This window comes from Neophocaena asiaeorientalis, unplaced genomic scaffold (assembly GCF_003031525.2).
Source record: "Neophocaena asiaeorientalis asiaeorientalis breed wild unplaced genomic scaffold, Neophocaena_asiaeorientalis_V1.1 scaffold432, whole genome shotgun sequence".
In the NCBI taxonomy this organism is placed as follows: domain Eukaryota; kingdom Metazoa; phylum Chordata; class Mammalia; order Artiodactyla; family Phocoenidae; genus Neophocaena; species Neophocaena asiaeorientalis.
The window spans coordinates 1,896,245-1,915,782 of NW_020174549.1; the positions used below are offsets into that span (position 1 = coordinate 1,896,245).

Consider the following 19,538-nt stretch of genomic DNA (forward strand, 5'->3'; position numbering starts at 1 on the left):
CCAATTTGATGTACTGTTCCAGTGGGTCCACTTCAGAATGTTTTGTGTCTGTGTTTAATAACTAAAGCATGTACGTGGGTGGAGAAACTCTGTGACCATAAATCTGAGATTAAGTTCTTTTCTGACCCTCTGGTTCTTTTCTGATTTGGCTAGACTGTAAAAAATAGCCCAAATGTTGCTCAAGCCAACATTCTTTTTTCATTCTAGAATTTCAGTCTAGAAAGCCTGCGTAAATGCTTAAATAAGACATATTAAATGTAATTGATTTGATATCACAGTATAAATAGGAAAGCTCAGTTACTGCAGAATACTCTTTCCAGCTGTACTTTTGTCATTGTTTTACTTTTTGCTTGTTTGTTTTTAGTGAATGTTTCTGTTGTATCATCAAGTAGTACGATTAAAAATCCCTAGCACAATGCTTGGTATATAATAGAAGCTCAATATAGGTTTGGTGAAATAAGTTTAAATATAACATTTATAAGATTTTTTTCATTTCACAATTGCATAACGAGATTACTGCCACAAAAGTTTTGGCCTAGAATTTATTAGTTTATTTTGCATGTTGGACACATATCTAATGAAAATTAAGGCATTTACTTGTTTATTCTTTCATCCACTTATTTCATAGTTATTTTTTGATCTTCACTGGAATAAAAATATGAGTCAGCCTTGCCATTGAGTATCTTGCTAGCCTGGGATATGGCCAGATATATAAGTGTCAACTATGATGGGGTTGGTGTGTAGTGGGGGGTATTGAGGTGGATTTAATGCTTGGGAAAGTTTCAATGAGGAGATGAACTTTGATCTGGATTTTGAAGAACTGGTAAAAGTGGAGGTAGACATAGTGGGAGATAAGAAAGAGTTGTTAATTTCCAGGTGGAGCAAACAGAAGGAAAGCATGGTGTGTTTGAAAACCTCTGAATAGAATGGTGTAGGGAGCATATGGTGTAAGAAGTAGGTTGGGGAAGTAGGAGATAGGGATGGGATAAGGGATGTGACTGGAAGCGTTACTTAGGATTAGGTGATAAAAGGGCTTGTAAAGAAATGTATGCTTTATTTTGTAGATGGAGGGAAAATCGTGGAAATTTTAAACATGATTAGATCAGTATTTCAGAAAGATAAGTTGGATGGCAGGTCAGACAATGGATTTGAAAGAAGAGCAGCTTCAGCTAGAGATGCTTAAAACAACTGGTGTTTTTCAATAATCCAGACAGAACCAATATCCTGTACCTAAACCAAGGCTGGGGCAATACAATCATGAGACTCATGGATAGTTCAGAGGTGAAATGTATAGGTCTGGATCGGTTACTGAAGGTGACAGATTAGAAAGGAGGCATCATAGATTACTCTGAGATTGCAGATTTATAAAGTGGGATAGATTATGGTGCCATCGTTGACCTATTTTAAGAACAGAAGGAAGGAAACCTTATTTGCATGGTGAGGATAAATTGAGTTTGAGGGGCATATGGCACATTCAGGCAGAGGTGTCCACTGGACTGCTGGAACTTCATATTGGGAGTTTGAGTTTATATGGCATACATTTAGCAGTCATTAGTCTATAGGTGAGACTCAAAGTTCTGAGTTCACGTGACGTTTCGTAGGGGAAGAATAGAGGAAGGAGAAAGAAAATTTGGAAATGATATAAGAGGACAAAATAGAGGTAACTAAAACCCTGTAAATGTACTACCAAGAGATAGTCAACATTTTGAGGTACATGCTGTTAGTCATATTCATACATACATGCACATACACGTAGTATCGAATACATTTATACACACACGCACACTAATGTAAAAAAATCATTGTTTTTGGTTACCTACTTTTTACATTTAATATTATTCAGTATTATTATTATAAGGATATTTCATGATTGCCCTGTAATTTATTTAACCAGTGACCTATTGTTGCAATTTTATATTGTTTCCATTTTCTATTTTGTAAATTATTCTAGGATATTCATCCTTTTGATCACTTTTTGTGTGTATCCGTGGTTATTTCCTTAAGATATTCTTAGATGTAGAATTGTAATTCAAATCACATGAAATTTTGGGGGCTATGGTCACTTTGTCACACTGTGCTCCCAAATATCAACAGTCTAGGTGGCGTTTCCGGTAGAAGTAACTGTTTCCCCACATATTTTACAACTTTTACCTTAAAAAAAAACAAACAAAACTTTGGCCATTTGAGAAGTGAAAAAATAGTATTTCTATTATTGAACTTACATTATTTGGGTTGTTAAGTGAAGTTAAATGTTTTTCATATTTTCTGACAAATAGAATTCCTTTTTTTTTTTTGTCTTTGTTTTGTTCAAACATCTATGTTTCTGTTATTTTTCTCATTCTTTTCCTTTAGAGGTATATAAAAGTTCTTTATATTTTAAGGACCTTAATACTCTATTTGACAAGCATGATGAATGTATTTTCCGGTTTGTCTCTTGCTTTCTAATTTTGATTTTTTGAGACAGAGCAGAAACTTTAAGGAATGCAGTACTAATTATGGTTTTGTCTTACTGCCTTGGCTAGAAGTTGCAAAAGGATTTTAAGTAAGAGTGAAAATACTTAGAATTGCTGATTTGCTCCTCATCTAATTGGGGAATATGCTGAGTCCTCATAGTTAAGCATAATTTTACAGTGTTGCTTTGAGATAGATACTCTATCATATTACTGAGTATCTTTTTATTTCTACTTTTCATTCATAAAAATGCAAAACTTAATCTTATTGAATGCCTTTTTAGTATCTTGGATTATTATTTTCTTTTAATTGGCACGATTATGTTGTGTTACAGCAAAAGACAATTTTAATCTACTTTTGCATTTGAGGAGTGAACCTTATTGAATAAAGGAGAAAGATCTTTTGAATCTTATTTTTTTGTTTAGATTCACTTTATTTTTATTGAAATATGGTTGATTTACAATGTTTCAGGTGTACAGCAAAGTGATTCAGTTATATATGTGTATATATATTCTTTTTCAGATTCTTTTCCATTATAGTTTATTACACGATATTGAATACAGTTCCCTGTGCTATACAGTAGGACCTTGTTGGTCACCGATTTTGTATATAGTCGTTTGTATCTGCTAGTCCCAAACTCGTAATTTATTCTTCCCCCCTTTTCCTCTTTGGTAACCATAAGTTTGTTTTCTATGTCTGTGAGTCTATTTCTGTTTTGTAAATAAGTTCATTTGTATCATTTTTTTAGATTTCATATATAAGTGATATCGTATGATATTTGTCTTTCTCTGTTTTGAATATCATTTGAATTCAGTTTGGGAGTATTTATTTGGAATTGTGCATTTATGTTTATAAATGAGGTTAGTCAGCAGCTTCTTACTCTAAATTTGTACTAATAAACTTTTTTAGTTTGGATTTCTGACATTTTATCTCACTAGCACCAAGGTGTATTTCTGTCTTTCGTTGCCTTTTTGGTTTCCCGGCATTTTTTTTTCTTTTCCAGTCCCTCGCCTCCTGCACATCTCTGTTTTCTTCTTAGCCTGCTCTCTTTCTGTGGCTTTCAGTTCCTGTTTTCATAGACGCTATGGCTTTCTAAATCCTAGTGATGCAAGTACCATTGTATTGCATTGCTTTCTTCTTATTTCAGTATTAAATTCTGTATTCTTCCAAATCTTCAAGTTGATTTTGCAGTTCTTGAGTTGACAGAATATTTTTATGGGCCTGCTTAGACTTTCTGTGTTTTTCCCTCCAGGGACAAGGCTATATCTAGTTTGACCTGCATGGTCCAGTATGGTAGACACTAGCTAGATGTGGCTATTTAAATTAATTAAAATTACACATAGTTATGAATTCACTTCCTTAGTTGCAATAGCTTCCTTTCAAGTGGTCAGTAGCCACATGTGCCTAGAGGCTACTCTATTGAACAGAGCAGATAACATGTCAATTATCACAGAAAGTTCTGTTGGACAGTGCTTACGTAGACCCTCTGTTTCCAGATGCAGTGTGTGGCTTATTTTTAACCCTCTTCACTGATCGCTTGGGTAGGTTTTTGATTTGTTTTATCAATAATAATAATAGCAAATGTTATAGCCATGTATTCCAACACTGATTTTACGCACTTGTTGATTGTTTGCTGCAAACACTCACTGGATATACCATTTCATTCATGGTTGAGGAAGAAGGAGGACACAAAACTCCTATCTGGCTTCTTTGAAATTTTTTTGCTAAATAAAGTAAAGATAGAATGTAAGGTACAGATAAAGTTTAGGAATTCACTGTGAAAAACAGAACTAAATCTTAGAAAGCATTTATTATGTGCACTTACCATAGGTAAATAAAACACTGAAATGGTGATGAGAAATGAAATAAACAAAGGACTGAAAGGAAAACAAAACTGGCTGAGAAGCTAAAGGGAATAAAGAGAAAACTGTGTGAGACAAAGAAGTATTGTAAAAAGAAAAATAAATGCAATGCCAGGATTAATTCTTTTTTTTCTTAAGGTGACAATTTTTAGGTGATTTTTAAGGTACTTTTTTAAAATAGGAAGTATAGTTGATTTACAATGTTGTGTTAGTTTCTGGTATACAACAAAGTGATTCTGTTATATATATATCTATTCTTTTTCAGATTCTCTTCCATTATAGGTCATTACAAGTTGTTGAATATAGTTCCCTGTGCTATACAGTAGGTCCTTGTTGTTTGTCTGTTTTATATATAGTAGTGTGTATATTTTAATCCCAAACTCCTAATTTATCCCTTCCCCCCTCCCCTTTGGTAACCATAAGTTTGTTTTCTATGTCTGTACGGAGCATGAACCTGCATCCCCTGGAACGGCAGGCGGACTCTCAACCACTGCGCCACCAGGGAAGCCCCCAGGATTAATTCTTAATTGGAAGTAGAAGGGAAGAGAAACACTGTGTAAAACCAGTGATATGGAAGAAAAGCTTGAGACATTTCCACCCAATTCGGAAGGAAGTAGAATGAGATAAAAATGAAAAAAGAATAGAATATGTCCAGAAAATGATGAACCAACAGATGAATATGAATATATAAGAATATGAATATATCCTTTTCCCAGATATACTATTCACAAATGTAAAGCAATAAACATTCCTTGAACTGAAGAATATTTGAGTATTCAAATTAAAAGTATTAACTAAATAGCAGATGAAGCTTGATGAAATTTTGGAATTTGAAGAATGAGGAAAATATTACAAGTAGCTTATGGTGTCTTTTTTTAAATTGAAGTATAGTTGATTTACAATGTTGTATTAATTTCTGCTGTGCAGCAAAGTTATTCAGTTATACATATATATATATACATATTCTTTTTAAAATTCTTTTCCATTATGGTTTATCACAGGATATTGAATATACTTCCCTGTGCTATTCAGTAGGACCTTGTTGTTTATCCATTCTATATATAAAGGCTTGCATCTGCTAACCCCAAACTTCCAATCCATCCGTCCCCCACCCCTCATCCCCCTTGGTGACCACAAGTCTGTTCTCTATGTCTGTGAGTCTGTTTCTGTTTCATAGATAAGTTCACTTGTGTTGTATTTTAGATTCCACATATACGTGATATCCTGTGGTATTTGTCTTTCTCTTTCTGACTTACTTTGCTTAGTATGATAATCTCTAGGTCCATCCATGTTGTTACACATGGCATTATTTAATTCTTTTTTATGGCTGAGTAGTATTCCATTGTATGTGTATGTATATATACACACCACATCTTCTTTGTCCATTCATCTATCGGTGGACACTTAGATTGTTTCCATGTCTTGGCTATTGTAGATAGTGCTGCTATGAAGATACAGACGCATGTATCTTTTTGAATTATAGTTTTGTCTGGAAATATGCCCAGGAGTGGGATTGCTTAATCATATGGCAACTCTATTTTTAGTGTTTTGAGGAATATCCATACTGTTTTCCATAGTGGCTGTACCAACTTACATTCCCTGTGGTGTATTGTTTGTACTTAATGTTCCCTAACGTGGAAAAAAACGTATGTGGAAAACAAGTTGAAACACTGGCGTAATTCACTAGTTTTCTGCCTCCTGGAGGAAAGTGGCTCTGTTAGAGTCACAATAGGTATCAGTTCACAAAAATCATATTTTTTAAAAGATGACTTATGAGTTTCTATAGTTACTATCCTCAGTCAAAGTTGGCCACAGTGGGTAATTGCAGCTAAGGTTGTGCTGAGGTTGGTATTATATCTACACGTAGTTTAATTAATGGAGCCCAAGGGCAAATATTGTCCCCATGTCAGCTTTCTTGTAACCTCTGTTTTTCTTTCAAGATCATTTTTCAAAACAGTTCCCTTGTGGCCTGACTTGGAGGGTGTGGGGAGGGGGATTGCAGTCTTGTGTAATGGTGATGGATCTCGGGTGTTAGAACAATGTTACACAACCCTGCATTTTTATCATTCTAATGACTCTTACTGGACAAGGGGAGCTTACTTCTCTGCCAGATATTTATACAAGCTAATCAGAGGCTTGATACAATACAGATGGTGATAACCTTTTGCTATACAAAGTTCATGTCAAATTTTTTGTTGGCCACAAAGGGTTTGCCTCACTCAGTATTCTGGACCAAAAGATTCTATTTCTTAAATACCTTTCAAAGGATTGCAGATGATGTAAACTATTTCAGGAACCGTAAGAGGAGAATCAAGAGTTGGTCCTCTACCACATTCCACTAACATTACCACAGCTCTATTTACTTCTTAGATCTGTGGGATGAAAAAATTGTTTTTATTGAATTATGTTCTTATTCAAGTATGATGAAGCACAGAGATTGGGGGAGGGGGTAGGTTATTTTCAGTAAATCATCCATTCCCCGCTCTATCCTTAAAGTGCATTCCAAACCCAGATCTTGTGAAATTCTTTGCTTGGACTACTAGTCCTGCTATTCTTCTTACTATTTTAAGCTTAATATATTGTCTTGCCAACAGATATAATGGTTCCTGTAAATACTCAGTAGTTCTCTGCAAGAAGAGAAGAAAAATAGAATCACAGCTTAAAGTGTTTTGTACCTAATGAGTAGTACAACCGGAAATCTCTGCAAATCCTAACCTGGATGTCAAGGAATGTTATTGACAGGAGTGAAGATTAATATTCCAAGATGGTATTTGTTTATGTCCAAAGGACAATAAAGGCACAAAAAGAAAACTTTATCTTTTTTTGTGCAAAACTCTACAGCACACACACACATTCTGTATATTCCCACTGCTCACTTAAGACCAATGTACTCAAGCAACTCTCTCCAGTGTATCCTAGAGTTTATCCACTCTAGATTTCTAGATGTGGAATTGCTGGATCAAATGGTTGGATAGAAAAAAAATAAGAATTTGATAAGCTGACTCTCAAGCTCAATTGGAAAGGAGAATGTTCAAGGTTAACTACAAACATTTTAAAAGAGAAAATAAAAAGATGTTAGAGTTTCCCTACCAGATATGAAAAAAAAATACTATGACAGTATAGTAACCAAACTATGTGGCATTGGCCATGAATCAACAAGTAAGTCAATAAAACAGAATGAAGAGACTTTAACCAGGGAAGAAAATTGCTTATGAAGTTGGATAAAAGTAAAGGGAATATCTATTTCACATCAAAGAAAAATGTATGGATTTAATAATTTTTAAAAAACAGAAGTATTAGAGAAAAGACTATGAGAATATTTTAATAGACTTCGGGAGGGGAAGCTTTCTAAAGCAGTATACAAGGAGAGAGAGATAAGGGTGACTCCAAGGTTTTTGGCCTGAGCACTGGCTGCATTATGGGCTGCTATTTATTGACTAATATTTATTGAGTGTGTACTGTTTCCCAAGTGCTGTGCTAAACTTTGAGAATTAAGAATTGAAGAACTAGACAAAAATATCTGCCTTCAAGGAAGTTACATGTGGGGAGAAGACTAGGTTTTTGTCTGAAGTTGTCCTTGCCTTTGTCACCTCGGAATATCTTTGAGCTGTGTTGCAAAGAGGTTGAATCAAGTGACCTCCTTCTCTCTCCCCCTGCTCTTCATCTCTAGCCTTTGCCTCTCCCTCTAAATAAGGTGGGGTTGTCGGAGTTCCAAAAGACTTTATTCTACCTGTTTTCCAAGATATCACAAGGTTCCATCAGTAAGAGAAGCTGTGTTTGTAAAAAAGAACATATTTCACTCTCTGCCGATGAAGATTTTTTAAAAATTCTTTATTTTTCTAATATATTTTTCTAGTTGTCATTTCTATTTTGAGACTCCAATCCACCTGATGAGAGAAAACTCCATCCAGATACTTCCAAGCAGATTCAAAATCAGAAATTTCTCAAGTGCTTCACTTTTGAAAAAGGAGCCACATTCAGGAATGTTTCCCTCTTCCGTTTCTCCCTCTAGTTGAGTCTAAACTTTGGAGCTTCTGCAAAGCTGCAGCAAGGGAGTGGATGTCCACCTCTCGGCTCTGACACTCCCTGCATGTCCATCATCTGGAATTGTCTCAGTTCTCTCATCAGTGGTCATGATGGTCATCCTTGGTCATCTGCATATGGGTTTGTCAGTTTTGCCACCCTTGGTGCAGTAATCTCCTGGGGATTCCAGGATTTCTTCATGTTGCTATTGCCTGAGAGAGACATAGCTCTCATGGTCCATGCTGTCAGCCACTCCCACATCCTTAATATTGCAAAACTCCCTAGGAGTCTTGATATTGCACCAACTCTCTCTCCTAAGCCTCTCCAGGAATACACAAGACCCATCAGGTCTTCTCCCCTTCAACATGCCCACATAGTTATATTCTATTGCCCCATGTCACTGTGCCCAGCAGCACTTCTGTGGGACTTACTATTATCCCAGATATCCACATGGAAAGAGGACTCATGGATCCCTATACCCATCCCTATAAAGGAATGTCTGTCATCGCTCCTACGGTGACTGAGTTGCTGGGTGTGGAGGGATTGGTATAGAGCACAGCGCCTCACAGCAACATTTACTCCTCCCCTAACTCCTCTTTCTCTCCCTCCCCTCAGAGGTTCTTTCTTTAAATTACTTTTTATACAATTTTTAAAGGTTACACCCCATCTACAGTTACTACAAAATATTGGCTATATTCCCCATGTTGTACAATACATCCTTGTAGCCTATTCTTATACCCAGTAGTTTGTACTTCCCACTCCCTCACCCGTATATTGTCCCTCCCCTCTCTCTCCCCACTGGTAACCACTGGTTTGTTCTCTATGAGTCTGCTTCTTTTTTGTTATATTCACTAATTTGTTGTACATTTTAGATTCCACATAATAAGTGATACCGTACAGTATTTGGCTTTCTCTGTCTGACTTATTTCACTTAGCATAATGCCCTCCAAATCCACCCATGTTACTGCAAATGGCAAAATTTCGTTCTTTTTTATGGACGAGTAGTATTCCATTGTGTATATATACCACATCCTCTTTATCCATTCATCTTTTGATGGACACTTAGGTTGCTTCCATATCTTGGCATTTGTAAATAATGCTGCTGTGAACGTTGGGGTTCAGGTATCTTTTCAAATTAGTGTTCTTGTTTTCTTCAGATATATACCCAGGAGTGGGATTACTGGGTCATATGGTAATGCTATTTTTAGATTTTTGAGCAACCTCCATACTGTTCTCCACAGTGGCCGCACCCATTTATATTCCCACCAACAGTGTACAAAGGGTTCCCTTTTCTCCACATCGTCACCAGCATTAGTTACTTCTGTTCTTTTTGACGATAGCCATTCAGAGGTTCTTTTCTTGTCTGGAGTGAGGATTCCATCTTACACGTACCAAGTATTCACCCCAGATCGTCTTGTCATTCATCAAGAGGGCGGCTTTTTAAGCTTTAAGAGCCATTAGTATCTCATGTTATTCTGCCACATACACCTGCCCTCCTTTCCTGTCTTCAGTACGGTCCTTCCACACCGTTTGTTTTCCTTTATTTCACTTGGTTTTCGAGAAGAAGTGGAATGAAGTGTTTGAATACCTTTTCTCAAATTGCTGGCTTTCCAGATGTTTTCCAGAGTAAATTTTAGTTTAATTTAATTGTCTTTAAATTCGGATTTAACAGCTTTATCTTTAGCTCACAAACTCTGAAATTAATTGGCAGGAATTATTGAATTAGAATAAATACCTATTATATACTAATGAAATATGCTTTCTACAGACATGAATCTTATGAGAGAATCTGAGTCTTATAGCTGAGCCTGTCCCCTAACATGAATTGAGGCAAAGTTATTTTTAAAATCATAATGTCTCCTTTTAACTTTAACAGAATGTAGGTTATAATGTTGCTCTTCTTCTGAATGTAGTATTTCTTGAATCATTGCTTAAGAAACATTGGATTCCTTCTAAGAACTTGCCAGAAAATATACCCTGGTGCCTCTTTACCTTCCTATCCATTTCTAATGAAAAGCAACAGCGGCAAATTTATTTATAAGGCAGACTCACCATTGGATCTCTTGTGCCTTTACAGTATGACGTTACAAAGCATCAGTGGCAATGAATATACACTTTTTTTAAAAAAAAGGTTTCACCTTTTTCCTTTTATCTATAGAGAAGGAACAGCATGTAACATTGTAAAGGATAACTCACTTGTCCTAAAACAGTAAAGCCCAGCTGTCAAATTGAGTGAATCAGTATTTTCTCATGAAGATAGGACACCACCAGAAAAATAGCTGATTTGGTGCTAATACTGGGTGGTCCAAAAAAGATGAAGTGTTGAATCAATTCTCCAATTTTGGAGGAGCAGTGGAAAAACAAATAGAGGAGGCAAGTGAGTCATTATTAACTCTGGAAAAGACATGTTCTGTTAAATTTTCTTCTCGTCCAGCTTTTAGTGTATGATCATGAAGTGGTTCAGCTAGGTAGGTAAGTGGGTAGCTAGCTAAATATGATAGGAAGTAGATACGTAAGACTCAGATTTGGTCCATATTTTGAGCCTGAAAATCAATAGAAATTGTTTAACAATAATTGATAATATTAATACAAATTCATTCCATAAACTTTTTTGTGTGTGTGGCTGTGCTGGGTCTTCGTTGCGGCGCGTGGGCTCTTCACTGCGGTGCGCAGGCTTCTCTAGTTGTGGTGTGCGGGCTTAGTTGCTTCGCGGCATGTGGGATCTTCGTTCCCCGATCAGGGATTGAACCTGCATGCCCTGCATTGGAAGGTGGATTCTTTACACTGGACCGCCAGGGAAGTCCCCATAAACATTTGTTGCTCTCAGTTAGCAAGCTCTATGGCAATGATGATGATGGTGATGGTGATGATGATGATACATTTTAAATGCTTTTGAGGTTTATTGTGGCTCTTTGAGAAGACCATTGTAGGCTCTCATCTGTGCCTGTTTGTGTTTTACCTTCACTGATCAGTGTTCCATTCCTCGCTCTTGTGAAATGTTAATGACCTTCACCAGCACTCCCTTACCTAATAAGGGAGGCTCAGAGTAGGCCAACACAATACGTACTCATACTAACTTGCCCTATTGCATTACAGCAAATCCTTCGTCATTCTAGAGAAAACTCAACAAAAGTTATATTTCTCATTACGGATGGATATTCCAACGGGGGAGATCCAAGACCCATTGCAGCATCCCTGCGAGATTTTGGAGTGGAAATCTTCACTTTTGGCATATGGCAAGGAAACATTCGAGAACTGAATGACATGGCTTCCACCCCAAAGGAGGAGCACTGCTACCTGCTCCACAGTTTTGAAGAATTTGAGGCTTTAGCCCGCCGAGCATTGCATGAAGGTAATGGAAACCTACTGGCATCATGCAATGCCTTTAAACAGGGTTTGCTTCTTGCTTATTTCTTGAAACCCACTGTGGGGATAATACCAAGTCCTATGAGGTCCTCGCTGAGCGTGATGCCCATGTGTTCTTCGTGTATTGTGAGCTGCGTTGAACTTCACAAGTAGAGATGACATTCTGGCCTTGCAACAGGAGTATTTGTTTTGTTTTGCTTTTTAATAACTATGATATATTTTCACTAAAATATCCATACGCTCCCACCTGGAACCATTAGAATCAGTGGAATGAACTGAGGTGTGTTTTGAGGCCACACACGGAGTCAGAAGCCTTGACTTACATCTCATCTTCAGTTATCTGGAAGGATGAAGTAAACATTCAGAGACATGCTTAGTGAATCTAACCTGAATGTTTCCAGAAATATACATGAAGATTATAGGGACAATAAATACTCAACACATACTTCTTGACCTGACAGTTTGAATATAGATATGCTTATGGATTAACTGAAGAGCAGTGACAGCGACAGGGAATAGCACCAGTAAATCCATTCACTAGAGTTCTTTGTATACCATTTATAAGGATGTTTAGCTGGGTGACTTAAGTCAGATGAACTTCCAAGTGTAGTATGGGCATGTATCTTGCAGTGATCCAGGAGAGAAAGTGCAGATTGGGAGGAGGAGATGGGGATCTAGCCTCAGACCAACGCCATGGAGCAAATTAGGCTTGATCTTTGCAAGTATCCACGTGAAAGATTCAGTTTGATGGGCAAACCATGGCAACATGAGGTTTCCTCACAATTAGTGATGTTCAAAATAAGTGGGTCAGCCTTACTGTAGTTCCAACAGAAGAGTTCAGAGCAGCATCTCAGGCTACCTATGGATAGAGCAAAAATTCCCAATTGGTCACTTACTAACTGGGTGGCTTTGGGAAAATTATTAAACTTTCGCACTCCCTAGATTTCTTGTTAATAGAGTAGGGTACAAGAATAGTACCTACTTCATAGGCTTATTCCAAGGATTAAATGGATTAATACATATAAAGTGATTAGAAAAGTCACTGAGGGCTTATTATACTAAGCTCTCAATAACTGTCCATTGGCTATTACCTTAGCCAATTTATCTAACATCTATGAGCTTCAGTTTCCTCTACTTTTAAAATAGAGGTATTATAACATGTACCGAATAGCTTTGTCAGGAGGATTAAATAAAATATTTAAATTTCACCAGCACAGTGTTTGGCATATGACAGAAGTTCAGTAACGGTGGGGCTTTTTTGGTTTCTCCTTTTCTCTGGGAAAAGTGATATATATGCTGAGTAGGAAGACAGAGTGGCTGTTGCACTAGATGGGATTATGAAATTGTGGGTGTTATTAGCTGTGTCGTAGAGGACTCATTTCCAGTCCTACCAACCTTCTGTTTTGTAGGATGGGGACCTTCTGCCCAATGCAAGTTGAGTCAGAAACTGGATGGGACAGAGTCTTCAAGGAAAGGATTTTGGTTACCCTATCAAAACAGAGCTTTGAAAGGCATCACTTTTATTACAAAATACTAAAATCTAAAATGTGTAATACTCGAATCAAGTTTCCAGGTTCCATAAGAAAAAATCCTGTTTTTACTGAAAAGAAACGATGGGGGCAAAGGAAGTGAACCTCATTTCTCCTGCCTCCATGTTCTCTGAAGCAACATTCTTTTTTATATATATAGTTTTTTATTTTTATACAATTTTTAAAGTTACTTCCAATTTACAGTTATTACAAAATATTGCCTATGTTCCCTGTGTTGTACAGTACATCCTTGAGCCCATCTTATACCCAAGAGTTTGTACCTTCCACTCCCCCACCCCCACACTGCCCCTCCCCTCACTGGTAACCACTAGTTTGTTCTCTCTATCTGTGGTCTGCTGAAACTACTTTCAATTTGGATGGATCCACTTTTGGTCTCAAGGCTGTCCATGTTTGTGGCCAGTCTCAATAGATGTAGGTTCCAGAATAATAGCTTTCCACATATGCAGCTTGTTCACTTATCTCGCTCCCCGACCTAAATGCCAGTGCACCAATCTTATAGCTACGTTTTTCTTGCTCCCTCAACTGCCAAATAAACCTGTGTCTCAGAGCTAAGTCCAAGATGCCCATGTTGCAGACCTTGTACCCACACCATAGTCTATTAGATGGGGCTTTAGGGTACTTGGTTGTACAAGTCTCTTTCTCTTAGGGCAGGGGTCTTCCCTTTACATTGTCCCTGTCTATTGTTCAGGGTCTTAATGCATAGAGACAGATGTTCCATAACTGAGGCCATCACCAATCTCCTTTCTGGGTATTCAATGGTAGTTCATGTGTCTTGCTGAAACTCACTTATTTGCATTCCTACTGTGGACCTATCACTGTATCTGGGCCTAGCACTGTGGACCTAGTGCTGGAATTTAGGCTAAGACTTTTGAACTTTCTCAGCAGGGTAAATGGAACTTACTGTGTGCCTGATTCTAGGCCATCCATTCCTGGTAAGTCATAGTCAACCTTACCCTGCCCCGTTAAGTCACTTTCAGAACAAGACAGCTCTGCCTGTGTTGTTGAATTCCCAGCATGGCTCACTTCAGAGCATGGCTCAAATAATCTGTATGGTCTCCTTTTACACAACAAGTGAAGATTTATTTAAAACTGAGAGAGAAACCAGATCCTGGTTCTATTCTTCAACTTGTGTGGTGCCATTGTTTCAGTTTTTAATCAAATAATTATAGAAGTAATGGTATTTATTCTTAAATCAGTAATCACCATCAGCACCCTTTGACAGCAGTCAGGATTGCAGCTTTATTTATTTATCTGAACAAGGATTCTAGAAATCTGGTTACTGCTGCCTGACCTCATGCTGGTGTGGAAGCCTGGGGACTGACCTGGAGAACCGACTACATTACTTCCTGCTGCATCTGGAGATTCCTCGCTGAAACTACTTAATTTCTGCCTGACCCTGCGTGGCCTTGAGAACTTATGATGAGGTCCAAGACTGAAATAGCTTAACCAGCTGAATCAAATTCCCAGTCTGTGGTCCTGCAAATCACACACCTTCATATTTGGATGGGAGTGGGGAGCAGTTGGGAATTTGATGGAAATGAAAAGATATTTTCTCTGTCTTGAGCTTCAGTTGTGGTAACGAGAGAATGTAACATTCAACTGCTCATTCATTTTTTTTTTTATGACCCCCCTGTCATATGTGCTTGGTAGATCTGCCTTCTGGGAGTTTTATTCAAGAGGATATGTCCCATTGCTCGTATCTGTGTGAAGCCGGCAAAGACTGCTGTGACCAGATGGCAAGCTGCAAGTGTGGGACACACACGGGTCAGTTTGAGTGCATCTGTGAGAAGGGGTATTACGGGAAGGGTCTGCAGTACGAATGCACAGGTGAGTGCCCAGTCTGTGTGTAACTGTGTCAGTTGTCTTGTGTAGGAATCAGTCCACATACTCCATGGGTAAACACTAAGTATCTGGTACTGCTCATGAGTCTGTGGATCGGTTGGGCAGCACTTTTGGTCTCAGCTGTGTTGGCTCAAGCATTTGTCGTTGGCTGTGAGTAGGGTTGGCTGCCCCGCTGATCTTACTTGAGTTCTCTCACCTGTTTGGGGATCAGCTAGCTGGAGGCTGGTCTAAAAGGGCTCATCTAGGACTACTAGGCTGTCCTTTATATGGCCTCTCAGACCCCATGAAGTCAACCCAGGCTTGTTTACATGGTAGGGGCAGAGCTCCAAGAGGAAGAATGGCCTCTTGAAGCCTAGGTTCAGATCCGGGAAGGGGGAAGAAATGGGGCCTTTTATTTGTAATCAGTCAATAGCCAAATCGCCGAAATATACCTCAGCCTCTGTGAGAGATTGCAGCCTGTGGGATTCTGGTCCTCAGGCCACATGTAACTTGTAGGATTGTCACCAAAAAATGTAACTGATGGTCTTTTAGCTCTTCATAAGTCTCCACGAAGGGACATTAGAAAGCTCTAAAAGTGACATCACTTCAAAATGGAATTCCCTTCTTCGACATTTATAATTTTATCTCCTCTAGGTTTTCTTACCACAGGATCTTCATGTTTTTAATACTATATTAGAAAGACAAGAAGAACAACTTAGGATTCTTGGGTTCTAAATTATATTTTAGCTGTGATACAAAAATAAATTATGTTTTAGGAAATATCAGATATTTAGAAGTACTATATGGTTTTTCTGTGATAGCATTTGGTTTGCTCTGTTTTACTTAAAAGGTAACACGGTTTTTAGAACTTACAACCCTTCCATGGTTTGCTGTTTGGGAAAAATGTATTCCCATGGAAATTAATACCCACCAGGAGAATTTGGGGGCAGTAAGTTTACTTTATACTGGCCGGTGTGGTCTTTCACTGCTCGTTTCATGTGAACATTATTTCATTCTGCTGTTGGGAAGGTAGGTGGGTCTGCTCTGTAACACAGAAACGTGGTTCTCCCAGGGGTGAACCTTCCAGGTCTTTGACCTGACCTGCTTTCTCTCTTCTCTTCTCCTAGTGGGACATTTCTTCTCAGGTTCTTCTCTTACTCACTTTTACTTTGTTTTTTAAATTGAAGTATAGTTGATTTATGGTGTTGAGTTAGTTTCTGCTGCACAGCAGAGTGATTCAGTTATAATATATATACATTCTTTCTTTAATGTTCTTTTCCACTGTGGTTTATCCCAGGATATTGACTATAGTTTCCTGTGCTCTACGGTAGGACCTTGTTGGTCCATGCTGTATATAATCGTTGGCGTCTGCTAGTCTCAGCCTCTGACACTTGCTTTCATTCGTGTTGTTCCCTCATCTCCCTTCCCTTGATTTCTCCTCCCCCCACCACTGGCCCTGATCCCAGCTGGCGGACATCCTTCCCGGGTCCGAGCATCCATGCTCGCCCAGCAGAATCATTCCTTTCTTGGCCCTGCTCCCACTCCATCAAGCAGGATTTCTCATTTAAGCAGAAAAAAGGGAGGGTGGGATCTGCCCAACTGCCTCTGAGTTGGAAAAATGCCTCCCCTTGAATCTTCCCACACTTTCATGAACAGCCCAGCTTGGCACTCTCCCTGACGCCCCCTCCTTCCCTCTCCCGTCCAAGCCCACCGAACACAGGCAGAAGCTCTCGTTTTTCTTTGCTGCATGCTGTGGTCAGCATGTCTGCTTTCCGTGTGGTCCTAGACTGAGCTGGCTGCCAATTAGTCACTGCCGTGTGGCTGCCCAACAGCCTCAGCCATGCTGTACCCGGCCTCCACCGCTCCCGGGCACTGGAATCTTGCATCCCCGGGGATAAGCTGCAGGAAGAGAGGGGGGCAGTTCACAAACCCACTGCCCCCAGTTACCCAGGTCGCTGTGGCTGCTACCAGTGGTGCATTGCAGGCAGAGAGGCACAGCCGTCCATCTGTAAAATGTACACAGTTGGGTGGGCCTGTCAGTGGAGCTGCAGTAGAGGGGACAACAGCACTTTGGCTGCTGGTTCCAGCCAAGAACACCAGCACAAAAGGATTCGTTTTTCCATCCCTTCTCTTAAATTAGTAAGCCTTCCTTACATGCAGGATTGCAGTTAGATCCAGTTCATTTATATAACTGTTTTTTTGGGTTTTTTTTTTTTGGCTGTGCCATGCAGCTTGTGGGATCTTAGTTCCCCGAGCAGGGATCCAACCTGCACTCCCTGCAGTGGAAGCACAGAGTCTTAACCACTGGACTGCCAGAAAGTCCCTGATATAAATGTTGATATTGTCATCTTCAATATTTGTTTCTCAGGGGTTAGAGAAAGTGGTATTGAAACTCTGAGCTGTGATTTTCACACTTTCGGGAGGCAGTGTTCATCACTGGCTTCTCCTTCATGGTACCAGCTAAGAGAAAATAAATAAATTATAGCCTTCTGATGACATGAAAGACTCATTACTAGACTCTTATCTTTTGGAAAGGCAGAAAGAAATATTTGCTCTAAATCATCCAATACTGAAAACCTAGCAACTGTGAGCCCCTCTTAAAATCCATTTAGCTGACAAATGTTCCTGAGCACTTTCTCTGTGCCGGTGGTTCAGTAGTTCAACGTGCAGGTAGGTGTTCAGTGGTGAACAGACAGACACGGTGCCTACCTTCTTAGAACTTACAGTCTAACTACACAGATCAATTTGTAATCACCAACTGTGAAGTGCAGTATGAAGAAGGGACTGCAGAGAAGTTTAGACTAATATTGTACTCTCTAAACCGAGATCTGCAGGATGACTAGAAGTTAGTTATTTTATGGCTTCAGGAGAGGATGTTACCTTTCATTAAGAAGAGTTGGCATTCTGGGTATTCATCCTCATTGTAGAAACAATGCCTTTCCAAAGCAAATCATTTCTCTTTAGAGCCAAAAGAAACCTTAGGGATATCTGCTCTAAACCCTTCATTCTACAAGAGGAAATTGAGGTCTCGGGGAAAGACGAGTATTTTGCTCAAGATGGCATATCCCGTCATCAATCAGCAGGACCGGGAAGGGACCCGGGACACTTTTCTCTAAATCCTGTTTTCAAGTTATCAAACTGCTTATTTTGCACTTTTGAAAAAAGCTTCTTGGGTACATTGCTTTTTGGGGACCATAAACACTGAACTGAAAGTGGTTAAAAATGCAGAAGGATCGAGCTCCAAGTCAGCCTCTGACATAAACTGTGTGGCTTTGGATGATTCTTTCTGATTCTCAGTTTCTTCTGTAAAGTGGGCTTAATAATGGTATAGTTTTATGTGTATATATGTATGTATAGTTTTATGTATATGTATATTTTTTGGTATAGTTTTATGTATATATATACACAGACATATATGTATATAGAAGTATACCTATAGATATGTGTGTGTGTATACAGTCATGTATATATGTGTAGATAGATGGTTGGGTAATTGAGAGAATATACTTAGAATGCATAGGACAGTATCTGGCACATCAATTCTTGATCAGTGGTAGCTTTTATTATTAATCATTGTGAGATGATATAAATGTTATGAGAAAGCTAATGAATGAACATTAAAATAATTATCTCAAGAATGAGATATTGAAGACAGGGGATCCCATCTATTTTGTAAATTCCGCTCTTCTGGGCTAGACTAGTGGCCCTAACCTGAGGAATTGTGCTATGGGGAGGATAAGGAAGGTTCCTGCATGCAGGTGAGTACCATCGGGAAGCTTTGCTGCTACTCGAGATGACCATATTGACATGACGAGTATCCAGTGAAAATCAAGAATCCTGTGTGAGAAAAGGCAGTGGGATAATGTGCCATTGGATTTTGAAGTAGAGGTTGTTTGCTTGATTAGGGAAGAGTTATATGCTGAAGCAAATTGTATTTGTTAATTTCATAGAAAAGTAGAATACTAGAGCTAGCTGTAAGGGTTTTTCTCACAATTCACTTGGGAGATGACGAAACTGCATCCCATATAGGAAGTTTTTTTTTTTTTTTTTTGGTTGTAAATCAATGCTTTATGAAAGGCTGTTGATATTTTGTTTTTGTTTTTTAAAAAAACCTACATAACTCGCTTTCATTTACTGCAGATATTTTGTATAATTCAGAAATTCAGGTATGGAACTTTAATACTACGTGAGCAGGTTTCAAGGGCTGAGAAAACATCCTTCTAGGATTAGTTTTTGGACTTAAGGGAAGAGGACTAAAAAACTGTCGAACCTAATGAAAGGGAGTCGCTTCCAGTTTCTAGCTCTAGGATTACTTTCCTCATTCTTCACATTTAACATAGACATTTGGAAGTGGTAATGCTACTGATGACAGCAGTAAATGACTGACGATGGCGATAATAATAATGATAGCTAATATTTGAGTAGCACTTGCTACATCCCAGACACCATTTCAGTCATCGATATA

The 19,538-nt window shown here is 38.6% G+C and overlaps 1 protein-coding gene across 1 annotated transcript in view; it reads left to right on the forward strand.

Moving 5' to 3' along the window:
• Positions 1-19,538, forward strand: part of SVEP1 (sushi, von Willebrand factor type A, EGF and pentraxin domain containing 1) — a 186,551-nt gene that overhangs the window by 21,777 nt on the left and 145,236 nt on the right. The window contains exons 3-4 of the mRNA XM_024757284.1: positions 11,433-11,688; positions 14,903-15,079. Of these exons, the coding sequence (XP_024613052.1) occupies positions 11,433-11,688; positions 14,903-15,079 (433 nt within the window). The remainder of the gene's footprint in view (positions 1-11,432; positions 11,689-14,902; positions 15,080-19,538) is intronic.